Here is a 14130-nt window from a genome sequence, read left to right as displayed (position 1 = left end):
ACTTCCTCTTGCTCTTTAGGTTACTGTGCCTCTGACCTAAGGTATTAAAGTATCCTTTGGTAAAGGGCTAAAAGGATAAGAAGAGTGAACAGCAAGAAGGGATAAAAGATAAAAAAGAAAAAAGATAAAGGAAAGGGGGGGTGAGTAAAATGGAAGACTGACAAAAAGAAGAGAGGAACAGAAGAGAGAGACAAAAGTTATGGTAGTGTGCAGTAGAGTACTTTGACCCACACCCCAAGATCTGGACCTCTGGGGGGCCTGGGTTGAGTGGACCCTGGATGTCTGTAGCTCTTTGCCAGCCTGAGGAGACACAGGACCCCACCTCCACAAAATAGAGAAGAAAAACAAAAATACTATAAATCAAACCAAAACAAACAAACAAAAAACCTTAAGGAATAAAATTGGGAGATAAAACAAATAACAAAGGAGAAAAACTAGTGAAAATGAAGCTCTTATTATTAAAGAAGGCAACAATAAAAATTATATTTACATGAGAAAAATGAAGAAAAAAGGAAAATCTAGAGAGGAAAAGTTGAAAAAATATTTTTAAATGAAAAAAAAAATTTACCTATACATATATATCTTGCTGACTATAGCCTGAGCAACAGGTGATTTTCTGAGGTATGAGATGCTAATCACAATGCTCATACAGCTGTATAAGATGGAGACTGGAAGTCTCTGCTAACTTCTTTGTCCTCAAACCCCACAGTGTTGGGAGCCTGAATCTCTCCTCAGCCCACTTAATAGACACACCTCCATCTTTCCAATCCGTGTCCTTTAACTAAGCAGTGGCTTTCCCAGGAAAGTGTGTGTTGCTCAGATCTCTCTAGAAGTGGCTGCCCGCTTATCAGGCACACCAGAACTAGCCTTGCTCTAGGAACCTGAGGGCTGAGCCTGAAAGGCAGCTCTCCCATAATGGCTGCTCACAGCCTGCAGCAGAAGGATAAAAGCACCATTCGTCTCCAGTGGCTCAGTCCCAGCCACTCGCTCACTCACCCAAAGTCTCCCAAGGTAACTCAACCAAGTGCCCAAGTCCAAAAAAAAAAAAACCCCACAGGGAGGCCTGCCCTGTCTGCAAACTCTCACTGCTGCCATAGCTGCTGCCATTGCAGCCACCATGGCCACCACGGCCAGCTGGCCAGACACTGACTGATTGCAAACACTTGCCACTTCTCCACTGCTTTTGTCCTTCTCTTGGGGTCCTGAAGTCTCCCATTGCCTTCCTGTGCCCCCAAATGGATATTTCTGGTAGAGCCCACAAGCCAGAAGTGCCTGGAGTCTTTTCTCCCAAATCTCACTGTACCCGGTTGCAAAGAAGCTGTCTCTAGTCTGCCATCTTCCTCTGCCTTCCCTTAAGGTCATTTCTAATAATATATATTGAAGCTAATTTTCCAACTATTTATAGGTGGGTACCCCATGATAAGATGTCTCAAGTACTCATATATGGAACCCAAGAATTTCCCTCTACCTACTGAAAATATTTAATATTAGTATGCCCCAAGATGGTATAGTCAGTGTAATTATAGACTATGTGGCCATTTGAATATTTCTGATAATCAATGTTTTATTTAATAGAAACCCAGTGTTACAAATTAAACATAAGATATGTCATAATATCCATTAGTAAATTTTTAAGATTCAGTCAAAATCAAATCATGTACTTTAAAAGTGGCCTCAGAACAAGTAAACATAATTCTAAGCAATCTAGCTGAAACCATATTTGTCTAAGGATGCTACATACGTAAGACTATAAGCTTAATAAGAAAATTAAAATCAGGTGACAGATCAGATTTGGTTTGGCTTATGTAAGACTAATGGGGTCAAATTCTAAAAATGCAAAATACAGCTGCTAGTCTCTAATACTTTGGAACACTTGTAACTGCAATTAAACTAGTGTTTAATGACTTCAAAAAGCATTTGTTTTTAATTACACACAAACTGGAAGTTAACAATATAAAGAGAAAAAGCTCATGCACACTCAATAACTGGTAAAGGAGACTTGAGATAGATATATATTGTGGCTACGACTGAGAGGAAGTAGATTAGAAGTAGTACATGTGGAACAGCTTCAAGGTTTGACAAACGGTTGTACTTGGCATCAAATGGCAAAGAATCCAATGTCCCAGAGTCGGAAGATAGGCCTGGGGAAGAATCTCCTTAGGCAAAATAAGACACGGTCTTTCAGTGCACAGTGCCAAACATGTATCTATACAATGAATTTGCTTCTATTAAAGAGAAAAAAAAAAGTCCCCTGCTTTGTGTTCTTAAAAGCAGATATTTAGGATGATTTGTAGAATATGAAAATAATTTTATATCTGCACTGTTTAGAGATAAATTGATTTTATAGTAACAGTAAAATATAATAACAAGAAAATCTTATTTTATTATTATCTCTTCTTATAGTTAGAAATTCAAGCACCTCCTGGTACTATAGTTGGTTATGTCACACAGAAGTGGGACCCGTTTCTGCCTAAATTCACAATCCAAAATGCAAACAAAGAAGATATTTTGAAAATTGTTGGTCCTTGTGCAACGTGTGGCTGTTTTGGCGATGTGGATTTTGAGGTATGATTGAAAAATGAAGGAGGTTTTCACTTAGGTTCTGATTTTTTTAATTCTTAAAATAGTCAAATCAATTAACCTCAAATAAATTTAGAAAATAATGTATCTGTGAAGTAATGTAATATAATGTACTTATAGTTATATATGCTCTACGAATAATTTAAGAGATGCTAAGTCTTAGAATTTTTTTTTGTAGAGACAGAGTCTCACTGTACCGCCCTCGGGTAGAGTGCCGTGGCGTCACACAGCTCACAGCAACCTCCAACTCCTGGGCTTACGCGATTCTCTTGCCTCAACCTCCCGAGCAGCTGGGACTACAGGCGCCCACCACAACGCCCGGCTATTTTTTTTGTTGCAGTTTGGCTGGGGCTGGGTCCGAACCTGCCACCCTCGGCATATGGGGCCGGCGCCCTACTCACTGAGCCACAGGCGTCGCCCGTCTTAGAATTTTTTTTTAAATAGTATTATAAAATATACTACTTTGGTCATATTTGTCATAAGCCAGTGTATTATTCAAAGTAATTTTTTTTTTTTATTTTTTTTTTTTTGTAGAGACAGAGTCTCACTCTACGGCCCTCGTAGAGTGCCGTGGCCTCACACAGCTCACAGCAACCTCCAACTCCTGGGCCCAAGCGATTCTCTTGCCTCAGCCTCCCGAGTAGCTGGGACTACAGGCGCCCACCACAACACTCGGCTATTTTTTGGTTGCAGTTTGGCCGGGGTCGGGTTTGAACCCGCCACCCTCGGCATATGGGGCCGGCGCCTTACCGACTGAGCCACAGGCGCCGCCCTATTCAAAGTAATTTTAACAAATTGAATATAATGATGGTTATCAAATAAAACTTTTCCTGAATGTAAATTTAGCTAAATACAATGTTATGTGTTTTGTGATAATTTGTTCATTATCTTTCCCTACTTAGCACAGTAAAATGTCTTGTTACTTTAAAAATATCCAATTGTTTAGCCAGGCGTTGTGGCGGGCGCCTGTAGTCCCAGCTACTCGGGAGGCTGAGGCAAGAGAATCGCTTAAACCCAGGAGTTGGAGGTTGCTGTGAGCTGTGTGAGGCCACGGCACTCTACTGAGGGCCATAAAGTGAGACTCTGTCTTTACAAAAAAAAAAAAAATCCAATTGTTTCAACATTAAGCTTTTAATGCAGTAAAACATATTGTTTTGTCTTTTTAAATTATATTTTCTGATTTTGAAAAATAGCAACACATTCAACTTTTGGTGTGTTTTATTTATGTGAAATTATACTTGGGATACAATTTAGAATAATCTAAATTATATAACTTCTTTGCTATAGCCCAGATGGTCACATAACCATGTTCAAATCTAATTTCAGAAGCACACTCCATTAAAAATCACTAATTTTAAAAACTGTGTTTCTAGACTTTTGAAATTTATTTTATAAAATGATATACTCTCATATTTGTGTAAATTGAATGCTAAAGAGCAATAAGTAGTTGCAAATTCAATTTGTAAGAATAGAAACTATTTTTTTGTTGTGTTATTTATTTATTTTTATTGTTGAAGATTCATTGAGGGTGTAGAGAACCAGGTTACACTGATTGCATTAGTTAGGTAAAGTCCCTCTTATAATTGTGTCCCACCTCCAAGAGGTGTGTCACACATCATGACTCCCCACCCCCTCCCTTCTTCCCTCTCTCAGCTCTTCCCTTCCCTAACCCCTGACCATGTACTAGGTTATCACTTGTCCTCACATCATAATTGAGTACATTGGATTCTTGCTTCATTCTTGTGATGCTTTACTAAGAAGAATGTGTTCCACCTCCATCCAGGTTAATACAAAAGATGTAAAGTCTCCATCTGTTTTTAGTGGCTGGATAGCATTCCACAGTATACACATCCCACAGCTTGTTAATCCATTCCTGGATTTGGTAGGCATTTAGACTATTTCCACAGTTTTTAAATTGTAAATTGGTCTAGTCCAAATGTCCTTATGATAAAAGGATTTTTTTTTCTTCTGGGTAGATGCCCACTAATGAGATTGCAGGATCAATCCTAAGACACGACCTAACCCCAGTGAGAATGGGCCACACCACATAATCTCAAAGCTACAGATGCTGGCTGTAAGAGGGGAAAGAGGGGAGTACTTTTACACTGCTGGTGGGACTGCAAACTAATACAGCCTTTTTGGAAGAAGTGTGGAGAATCCTCAAAGAACTCAAAATAGAAACTATCTTAACAGATTCTCTTAGATAACATCTTAGGCAGAGGAGATGGCCTAATTTAAAGTGTGTATTTATTTCATTCATTCATTTATTCATTCACATATATCTTACCTAGGACATCAATTTTCAGGACTTCAGGAAACATTATTCTTCTAGAAATACAATGTAAATTTTACAAAGTGAGCTATCCTAACTCCATCCCATTCCAGAACAATTTGGCATAACTTTCCTTGGAGTAATAGGATGGCAAATTAAAACATAAGAGTTTTAGGATTCAGGATATAGAGATGCCCTAAGTTACTTCCTCTATTTTCTATTTCTTTCTACCATATGGAAAGTGAAGTTTATATTGAATCACTTTTAGCATCAGGATGGGGAACAAATTTGCAAATGAATAGTTGGTAAAGTTGAACTGTAGACTCCTAGCAGAGAAAGACTGACAGACTTTGATGTCAAATTGGTCTGAACTTCCTGTGTAAAACATTAGACCAGAGAGGTTTTGGGTGTAAAAATAGGATTTAGGATTAGTTAGAAGGAATGACCTAACAAATGTCTGAGGATAAGATAAAAATGTGATGTAATAATTACTGATAATATTTAAATGTCTTAATAACATTATAGGTAGCAATAAAAGATTGAAAGTTTACAAATTGTGCCTAGAAATTAATGTAATTACTTTTAAATTTTGTTCAAACATACCTTCTCTCTCCCTCTCTCTCTTTTTTTTTTTTAAATGGAGAATTCAGGTTTGAAAGCTAGACCTCAGGTAAAGAAATAACTTTCTTGGTTAAACCATATAATTGAACTATGTACCTGCTGCCACCTTGTGGTAGCCTGTCCTTAATTATTTATTGTTACTACAGTCTCCATTTAGACACAAAAAGAGAAAAAAAGAATTACTATCGATTAAAAAAGTATTAGAAAAGTACAATTTCTGAAGAGTGACCTGGAGTGTTAAATCTATAAACCTATACTTACATAAAGGAATAACTGGCACAGAATTGTCATTTGGAAATGAGGAATAAAATAATTGAAAGTTCTCATGAACTTTTACCCTCAGAAGTGTAAAACCATGTTTTTTCACCTTCAAACTTACTACTTCTTATTTTCTTTTTGAAGATAAAAACTATTAATGAAAAGCTTACAATTGGGAAGATTTCAAAATATTGGTCAGGATTTGTAAATGATGTCTTCACAAATGCTGACAACTTTGGAATTCATGTGCCAGCTGATCTGGATGTGTCAGTCAAAGCAGCAATGATTGGCGCTTGTTTTCTCCTTGTAAGTATGATCTTCTATGGGTGACGTATTTTTCTCTCTTGTTAATTACTATAGAACCAATCCTAGTTGACACAGTTTTTATTCCCAAAGAGTAAATTTTATGCATAGAATCCTAGTTTGAGATGGACTTTTCTCAAAAATCAGAATTTAAAAGATTGCCTTTCTGTTGGGCAGCCCCCCATCCTATGATTTCACACCCTCTCTTTCTATGTTGCCCATAACATCTACTCATCCTTTCCTCCAGAACCAAGTTTTCCTCCACTTTCAGCTTCAATTGAGACTTTTGGCTTATTTTTACTTTAACTAAAATACATGCGATCATGGGCAGCGCCTGTAGCTCAAAGGAGTAGGGAGCCAGCCCCATATACTGGAGGTGGCAGGTTCAAACCCGGCCTGGGGCCAAAAACTGAAAAAAAAAAAAAAAACATGCAATCATAAATATCACAAGATTTATCCTGGGTAAAGTTCAGAACCCTGATTATCAATGAGCTAGCTAATACTCAGACTGTGAAAAATGCAGCTTTCTTGCCTTTACTATCTGAACATAGATACAAGAGAGCACACACATGACTTAATAGGTAGCAGTTGCAGCTGTTACAAAGATATTATGTCCTCATCTTTACTTCAACTTAGAATTTTGTTGAAGAGCAGAAGTTAAGTAATACTTGTGCCAAAATTCTTGGCAGGCTCCTACCCCTAATTCCTGCTCTAATATCTAAGTCATTTCCTGCCATTTTCAATGCACTCAGAAAAACTCATAGAATTTTTCAGTAAGCTTAAATTACTCCTCTTATTTTATTGTTCTCTGAAGTTTTTAAAATCCTAAAACTTACAGCTATATTAATGCGTGCTGCTGTGGAATAAAATCAGCCTTATTTACTGAATTTCTCCTAAACACTCACAAGAAATGTACAAATACTGAAAGAGCTTTAGAAAGCTGCTGATGTGAGGATACCTCCTGATCTGTAGGAAAAAAAAATCCACAAATGCAACCTAATTTTTGGCCTCTTCTTGTTCCAGGTGACCACTTTACTTCCCATAACTCTCCCTCCTCATACTCCACTGTCTTGAGTTCTCTGTGATGTTTTCAGTTCTTCCTCAGATGACTACTTAATCGCTGATCTCATTGTCTGTAATGATATATCTAATTTTTATTCAAAGGTCAGTGCCTATCACATCTTCCTTCACTAGCCCAGAACACGCCACAATCTGATTCTCTAAACTATTGATCACCCAAAATTTAGACTGAGAATACCACACTTATTCATACAAAGTTTCCAAGTTATTCAGACTCTGAAAATTCAACATGTAAGTGTCAGGAAGCTGAAAACTTTTCAATTTTTCTCCTCCTGATAAATCATACCATGCTGGAACACCACAGGAAATATAATTGCTTTTCATAATCAAAGTTTCCATGTCAGGCTCTTGATCTTAATTGTTGCCTTTTTGTAAATTCACTCATATTCAGTTTATTTATTTGTAGGATTTCATGTTCTTTGAACATTCACTGGCTGGATTATAACAAGCATGATAATGAAAACAATAAAATATGCAGAACATATTTCAGTGAGTAAAAAGCAAGTTTAAATGATCTCTTTACCTTTGAAGATGTCTATATTGGACGCTATCTAATTCTTTTTCATTTTCTTCTAGAAATCCCTTGGGCTCTGGACTTCGTTTCTGAATGATTTGAGTATTTGCTTTTTTGTAGCAAAATGTTAATTATGATATTTATTAAAACATAATTTAATGAGGCAATTATCTAGTTGTGAATGCACAGTATAGCTAAATACACGATTACTGGCCTGAGCACAAGGTTGTTTTGAGAGATTACGAGTCTTTCTTTTTATCCTTTTGAAGTTATTGCAATGGTAAACATGAAAGATGATAACTAAGGCTTGCAGCATCACTGATGAAAATTCAATGTTTAGAGAACACTTTGAAGTCTTTCTGGTACTAAGCCTGGTTACTAATCAAAAGGACTGAATTTCTAAAATATTTTCTCAAAAGTATGCTCCTTACACTTTGTTTATTAAATTTCTTGTTGTAGTAAGATGTTGTATATTAGAAAAGTTAAACGTTGAATAAGTAATCTATCTAAAGATGAGAAAGTTCGATGGTATCGATTCATTTCAATGGCAAGAGGCACAGTTACATTCCATAAGGAAACTAATATTTACAAACCAAACCATGTTTTAAATACCTTTTAATGCCAGATAATTAAATAAACATATAAAGAAACATCTAAGGTAGTAAAAACAGCAGGACGTTTGTCTATTTGCAGTGGAAGTTCAATCAGTTTTGGGATCTGAGTCTCTAACAAACGGACAACTTCAAGACTTAAGCAAAACCAAACAAAACCAGTCAAATAAAACATTTTTTGGGGGGCGTGGGGAAACAGTCTCACTTTGTCACCCTTGGTTGAGTACCATGGGGTCATAGCTCACAGCAACCCCAGATGCTTGGGTTCAAGCAATTCTCTTGCCTCGGCCTCCCCAAGTAGCCAGGACTGCAGGCACCTGCTACAATGCCTGGCTAGTTGTTGTTGTTGGGACAGAGTCTCATTATGTCACCCTTGTTAGAGTGCTATGGTGTCACAGCTCACGGCAACCACAAGCTCATGGGCTTAAGCGATTTTCTTGCCTCAGCCTCCCAAGTAACTGGAACTATAGGCACCCACCACAACTCCCAGCTATTTTTCATTGTAGTTATTGTTGATTTTAGCTGGCCCAGGCCGGGTTCAAACCTGCCAGCCTCCGTGTATGTGGTCAGCGCCGTAAAGCACTCAAACCCAGGGCAACAAAGTTAGACTCTGTCTCAAAAAAAAAAAAAAAAAAAAAGCACAAAAAACCCCTTTTAGTTAAAAAAACGACACAAACAGAAGTCAGATTTCAAATATAAGAAGTTTTTGAAGGAGATAGACAAGGTGTTAATCTAGAGATATGTTGTTCAAGGAATGAGGGAGTGATGTTGGCTTTAATATGTATGAAGAAAAAAATAAGAATGGAGGACAGAACAGTTTAGGGAGAGATACTAATGTCTGTAAAATTCTGTGATGAGGAAAGAGGTGGATCTGACAATTTCAAGTTATAAAAGAAGGCCATCGACTAAAGTTCAGGCAGTAAGGTGGTATATGCCACAAGATTAGGATAAATAGGGCCTTCCATCCACACCAAAGATTTCAGATGCTGTCCTCTTAGCAAAGCATCTGATAAACACTGTGGAAGTGCACGTGACAGCTAATAATAGCTTGGATTAAAAGGGCAGTCATGGAGAAAGAGGGAAGTAGGAAGATTCAAGCTGTGTTTAGGAGATAAAATAAACATTACCCGAGGCTGAGTTGAAAATGGAGACACAAAAGAAAAGGGGAATTTCTGACAGGGAGAACACGACAAAAGGATCTGATTTGGGGGTAAAGACCATGGGTTCAGTTTTTGGCACTGAAAAAGTCTTTTAAGTCTTTCAAGAGGAGATGTCAAATAGACAAGTGAATATCTTTTCATCTCATGTATTTCTAGAGAGAGACGAGTTTATGATAATTGTACCATAGACCTATAGAGATCTGAAAAATTTTTGGTTTACTTCAGCAATGTTCCTAAAAATAAATTTTTTAGAAATATATAGACAAGGAATTTATTCATCCTTATTTATTTTGACAAATAAAATTTATACATATTATGTACAACGTGATGTTTTAAAAACATGCACGTGGAATGGCTAAATTGAGCTAATTATCATTATACACATTAATCTCACATATCATTTGTATGGTGAGAACATTTATTATTAAATCTGCTCTGAAGAGTTTTCAAGAATACAAAACATTGTTACTAACTATAGTCACCATGTTGTACAATACATCTCTTGACCTTATTCCTATGAATTTATTTAGCTACTTATTTTATAGAACTACTTCTATGTACTGTGCTTTGGATTAGGCACTTGGGTATTATATTCAGTGGCACATCGTCCCTACTCTAAACACCTTTCCAACAAATATTTTTGGAATGCATTCAGGGTGCTGGGCATCAATGTCAGCATTAAGTTATAGCAGCAAACAAAAGTAACAACTTATCTGCACCAGTATCGCTTACATACATTAGAGTTGATAATAATTCACCCAACAACATAATATAATCACAGTGACATGAACACAGATAAAGAATTTGGCTATCAGCTCAGTGCCTGTGGCTCAAGCAGCTAAGTGCCAGCCACATACACTTGAGCTGGCAGGTTCAAATCCAGACCGGGCCCACCAAACAACAACGACGGCTGCAACCAAAAAATGGCTGGGTGTTGTAACAGCCACCTGTAGTCCCAACTACTTGGGAGGCTCAGGCAGGAGAATCACTTGAGCCCAGGATTTGGAAGTTGCTGTGAGCTGTGATGCCCCGGCACTCTACCCAGGGCGACAGCTTGAGTCTCTGTCTCAAAAAAAAAAAAAAAATTGGGGGTGGAGACAAGATGGCTGACTGAAGCCAGCTTTCCACAGAGGCTCCCATCCAGAAGGAGAGTTAAAGGACAGAAATTTAGCAAGTAACCCGGTGGATTTGAGCTGCACCAAGAGAGAAGGTTGAAGAACGCACAGCAACTGAGGTGAGCTGCGACCACAGGATACAAACAAAAGGTACAAAATCCATCACCAAGCAGATGGGAGTCCCCTCCCCCATGAGAACAGCTTGGAGTGCCCCACAAACAAAAGAGCAGAATTCAACGGTCCTCCCACTACACTCCACAGGAGAGACCCTTTAAAAACTGGACCTACCTCCCCTACTAGGGTGCCACGGCGTTCTCCTGCCAGGCATAAAACTGTATAAAACTGTATATATTCTCTACCTGCAACTCTGAGCTCCCAGCACTCCCCTCCACTCTCACTCTGAGGTCTGGAGGTCTGTGCCCCAGAAGTCCAGATTCTTGGGTGATTTCTTGAGGGATATGGACAGGGCCTAAACTGCAGTTGGTCAGTGCTGACTCTGGGGCAAAGAAGTGAGGAGAGGATGGTTGGCTGAGAGGGAACCACACCAGAAAGGCGGTGCCCCGAGGCACAGAGCAGCAACCGTCTTTTAGCAACAATAGGGCTCACTCTCGGATATTCTGAAGCCACACGGCCTGTCTCCCTGGGCAACCAGAGGAGGCTGGGCATCTACTCAGGTGGCAACCACCACAGAACAGATCTGGGACAGAAACACAGGCCCTGTGAGTAAAGGTTTCCCTGAGGTGGTACCAGCCTGGGTGGAGCGTGGGGACTAGAAACGCATGCGCAGAGCAGGGAAGTTCCCAGGGTGGGGCTGACCCAGCAGACCGCTTTACTGAGCCTAAGACGCACCCAGCCCTCAGGGGATCGTCAGCCTATAGACAAGGGAAAACAGGAGGCTAGAACTGACAGATAACTGAATACAAACCTGCAAGAGCAAAGACAGGGCCTGAGGCACAGGCTCTGGGAACTCAAAACAGCTTCTCTTCTGCAGGGGAATTTAGCAGGGACAGAAACAAATTCCCACAAAGTTGTTCTGTTCTGTCAGTAACATCAATCAGGGGCAGGGCTGGAACTGAGTGAACACCCCCAAGCCTCCATCAAGCACCCGAGGTTGTCAGGCCTCACCTCCCCCTGCTAGATAGAGGCAGAGCGCAGTGGCCTGGCTGAGCAGAAATAGATTTCCTTGTGATTCAGGCAGGTGTAAACCCCTGGAGTATCTATTCATTACAGGCAACTGGGTCAAAGCCCTGTGGGACTATGAGTGACTAGGTGTGACAGAGGTGCAAGGTGGGGAAGGAGGCATCAACCTTCCCAGACTGATCTATTTGCTGGGTGGGTCCTCCTGACTCCACAGAGCACTGGAGCAAGCCATATCAGAGTAGTCACCAGACCCCTGAGATCCAGTTGCCAGAGACCTTTTAAACTCTCCCACCTGAGGCAGGTGCTGACTGAGACAATTCATTTGTACCTTTTGAACTGAGCCAATCACCTGAGGATTATTCAGGTGGTGCCCTGAGTGTGTGGTTATAGGAAGGTTTGATTTTCCTTTTCTAATTGTTGCCTGTGGGAGCAGGGTGACTTAATTGCTGGTATTTCTCCACAGCTGAGACTTCAACCGAGAGTAACTGTTTCACTAGGGTCAAACAGAGACCAGCTGAAAACAAAACAGAACCACTTAGCCCACCACACCAAACAGGTCCCCCATTTCTCAGGCCATAGCACTGTACAGGTCCTCGACAAAATTCTAAGGGAAAAAATCAAACAGTGTAAAACAATCATGGTGTGGAATCAATCATGGTAACATGAATAACCAGAATAGATCACCCCCCAAAGGAAAGATATGGCAGATGTAACTGAAGATCCCATTCATAAACAGCTGACTGAGAGGTCAGAAATCAAATTCAGAATTTGGATTGCAAACAAGATTAATAGAATGGAGGAACATTTAGAATTAGAAATTTGAGCAGCAATTCAAAAGTCAGAATTAAAAATTCGAGGAGAAATTCAAAAGTTGTCTCAAGAATTTAACAAATTTAAAGAAAAAAACACCAAAGATTTTGATGCACCAAAGCAAGAATTTGCAGCCCTAAAAGATCTGAAAAATATAGTATAATCCCTCGGTAACAGAGTGGAACAAGCAAAAGAAAGGATTTCTGACATTAAAGTCAAGGCCTTTGAATGCTCCCAAACTCTCAAAGTGGAAGAGAAATGGAGAGCAAAAATGAATCATTCTCTCAGAGAGCTCTGGGATAATTCAAAGAAGGCTAATATCTGCCTCATTGGAATGCCTGAAAGTGATGACGTGGCCTCACTAGGCATAGAGGCCCTTCTCCGTGAAATTATGAAAGAGAATTTTCTTTCTTTTTTTTTTTTATTGTTGGGGATTCATTGAGGGTACAATAAGCCAGGTGAAAGAGAATTTTCCAGACATGCCGAGAGATTCTGAAATTCAGATAGCAGACAGTTTCAGAACCTCAGCATGATTCAATCCCAATAAGACATCCCCCAGGAATATCATAATTAACTTCACTAAAGTTAATATGAAGGAGAAAATTCTGAGAGCAGCCAGACGTAAGAAATCCATTACCTACAAAGGGAAGAATATTAGAATGACTGCAGATCTCTCTGCTGAAACTTTTCAAGCCAGAAGAGGGTGGTCATCAACTTTTAATCTCCTAAAGCAAAATAACTTTCAACCCCAGATCCTGTATCCAGCTAAACTGAATTTCATTTATGATGGAGAAATGAAATACTTTAATGACATTCATATGTTGAAGAAATTTGCCATAACCAAAGCAGCTCTTCAGGATATTGTCAGACCTATCCTCCATAATGACCAGCCCAATCCTCTACCACAAAAGTAAACTCACTCAGAAACTTTTGATCATACTCCAACTTCCACACTGGCAAAAGGATTAAAAATGTCCACTGGACTTTCAAAAAACTCAATACCCAAAATTTTACCAGACTTATCAATATTCTCCATTAACGTGAATAGCTTAAACTGTCCTCTAATGAGGCACAGGTTAGCTGACTGGATACAAAAACTCAGGCAGATATTTGCTGCATACAAGAGTCACATCTTACCTTAAAAGACAAATATAGACTCAGGGTGAAAGGATGGTTATCCATATTTCAGGCAAATGCTAAACAGAAAAAAACAGGGGTTGCAATTTTATTTGCAGTTACAACAGGCTTTAAACCAACAAAAGTAAGGAAGGATAAGAATGGTCACTTCATATTTGTTAAGGGTAATACTCAATATGATGAGATTTCAATTATTAATATCTATGCAGCCAACCAGAATGCACCTCAATTTATATGAGAAACTCTAACAGACATGAGCAACTTGATTTCCTCCAGCTCCATAATAGTTGGAGATTTCAACACTCCTTTGGCAGTTTTGGATAGATCCTCCAATAAGAAGCTGAAAAGACATTTTATATTTAAACCTAACCATCCAACATTTGGATTTAGCAGACATCTACAGAACATTTCATCCCAACAAAACTGAATACACATACTTCTCATCAGCCCACGGAACATACTCCAAAATCGATCACATCTTAGATCACAATTTTAACATCAGTAAATTTAAAAGGAATAGAAATTATTC

General features: G+C 39.0%; 1 protein-coding gene across 1 annotated transcript in view; it reads left to right on the top strand.

The window, feature by feature from the left end:
* Nucleotides 1-7603, top strand: part of PLSCR5 (phospholipid scramblase family member 5) — a 28662-nt gene extending 21059 nt beyond the window's left edge. The window contains exons 7-9 of the mRNA XM_053598850.1: nt 2404-2565; nt 5876-6037; nt 7521-7603. Coding sequence (XP_053454825.1) covers nt 2404-2565; nt 5876-6037; nt 7521-7559 — 363 coding nt within the window. The 3' untranslated portion in view covers nt 7560-7603. The remainder of the gene's footprint in view (nt 1-2403; nt 2566-5875; nt 6038-7520) is intronic.
* Nucleotides 7604-14130: the final 6527 nt, after the last annotated feature.

The sequence above is a fragment of the Nycticebus coucang genome, chromosome 8 (genome assembly GCF_027406575.1).
Source record: "Nycticebus coucang isolate mNycCou1 chromosome 8, mNycCou1.pri, whole genome shotgun sequence".
Lineage (NCBI taxonomy): Eukaryota > Metazoa > Chordata > Mammalia > Primates > Lorisidae > Nycticebus > Nycticebus coucang.
Note: the sequence above shows the minus strand (reverse complement) of the source record. Positions and strands in the feature narration are given on the sequence as shown.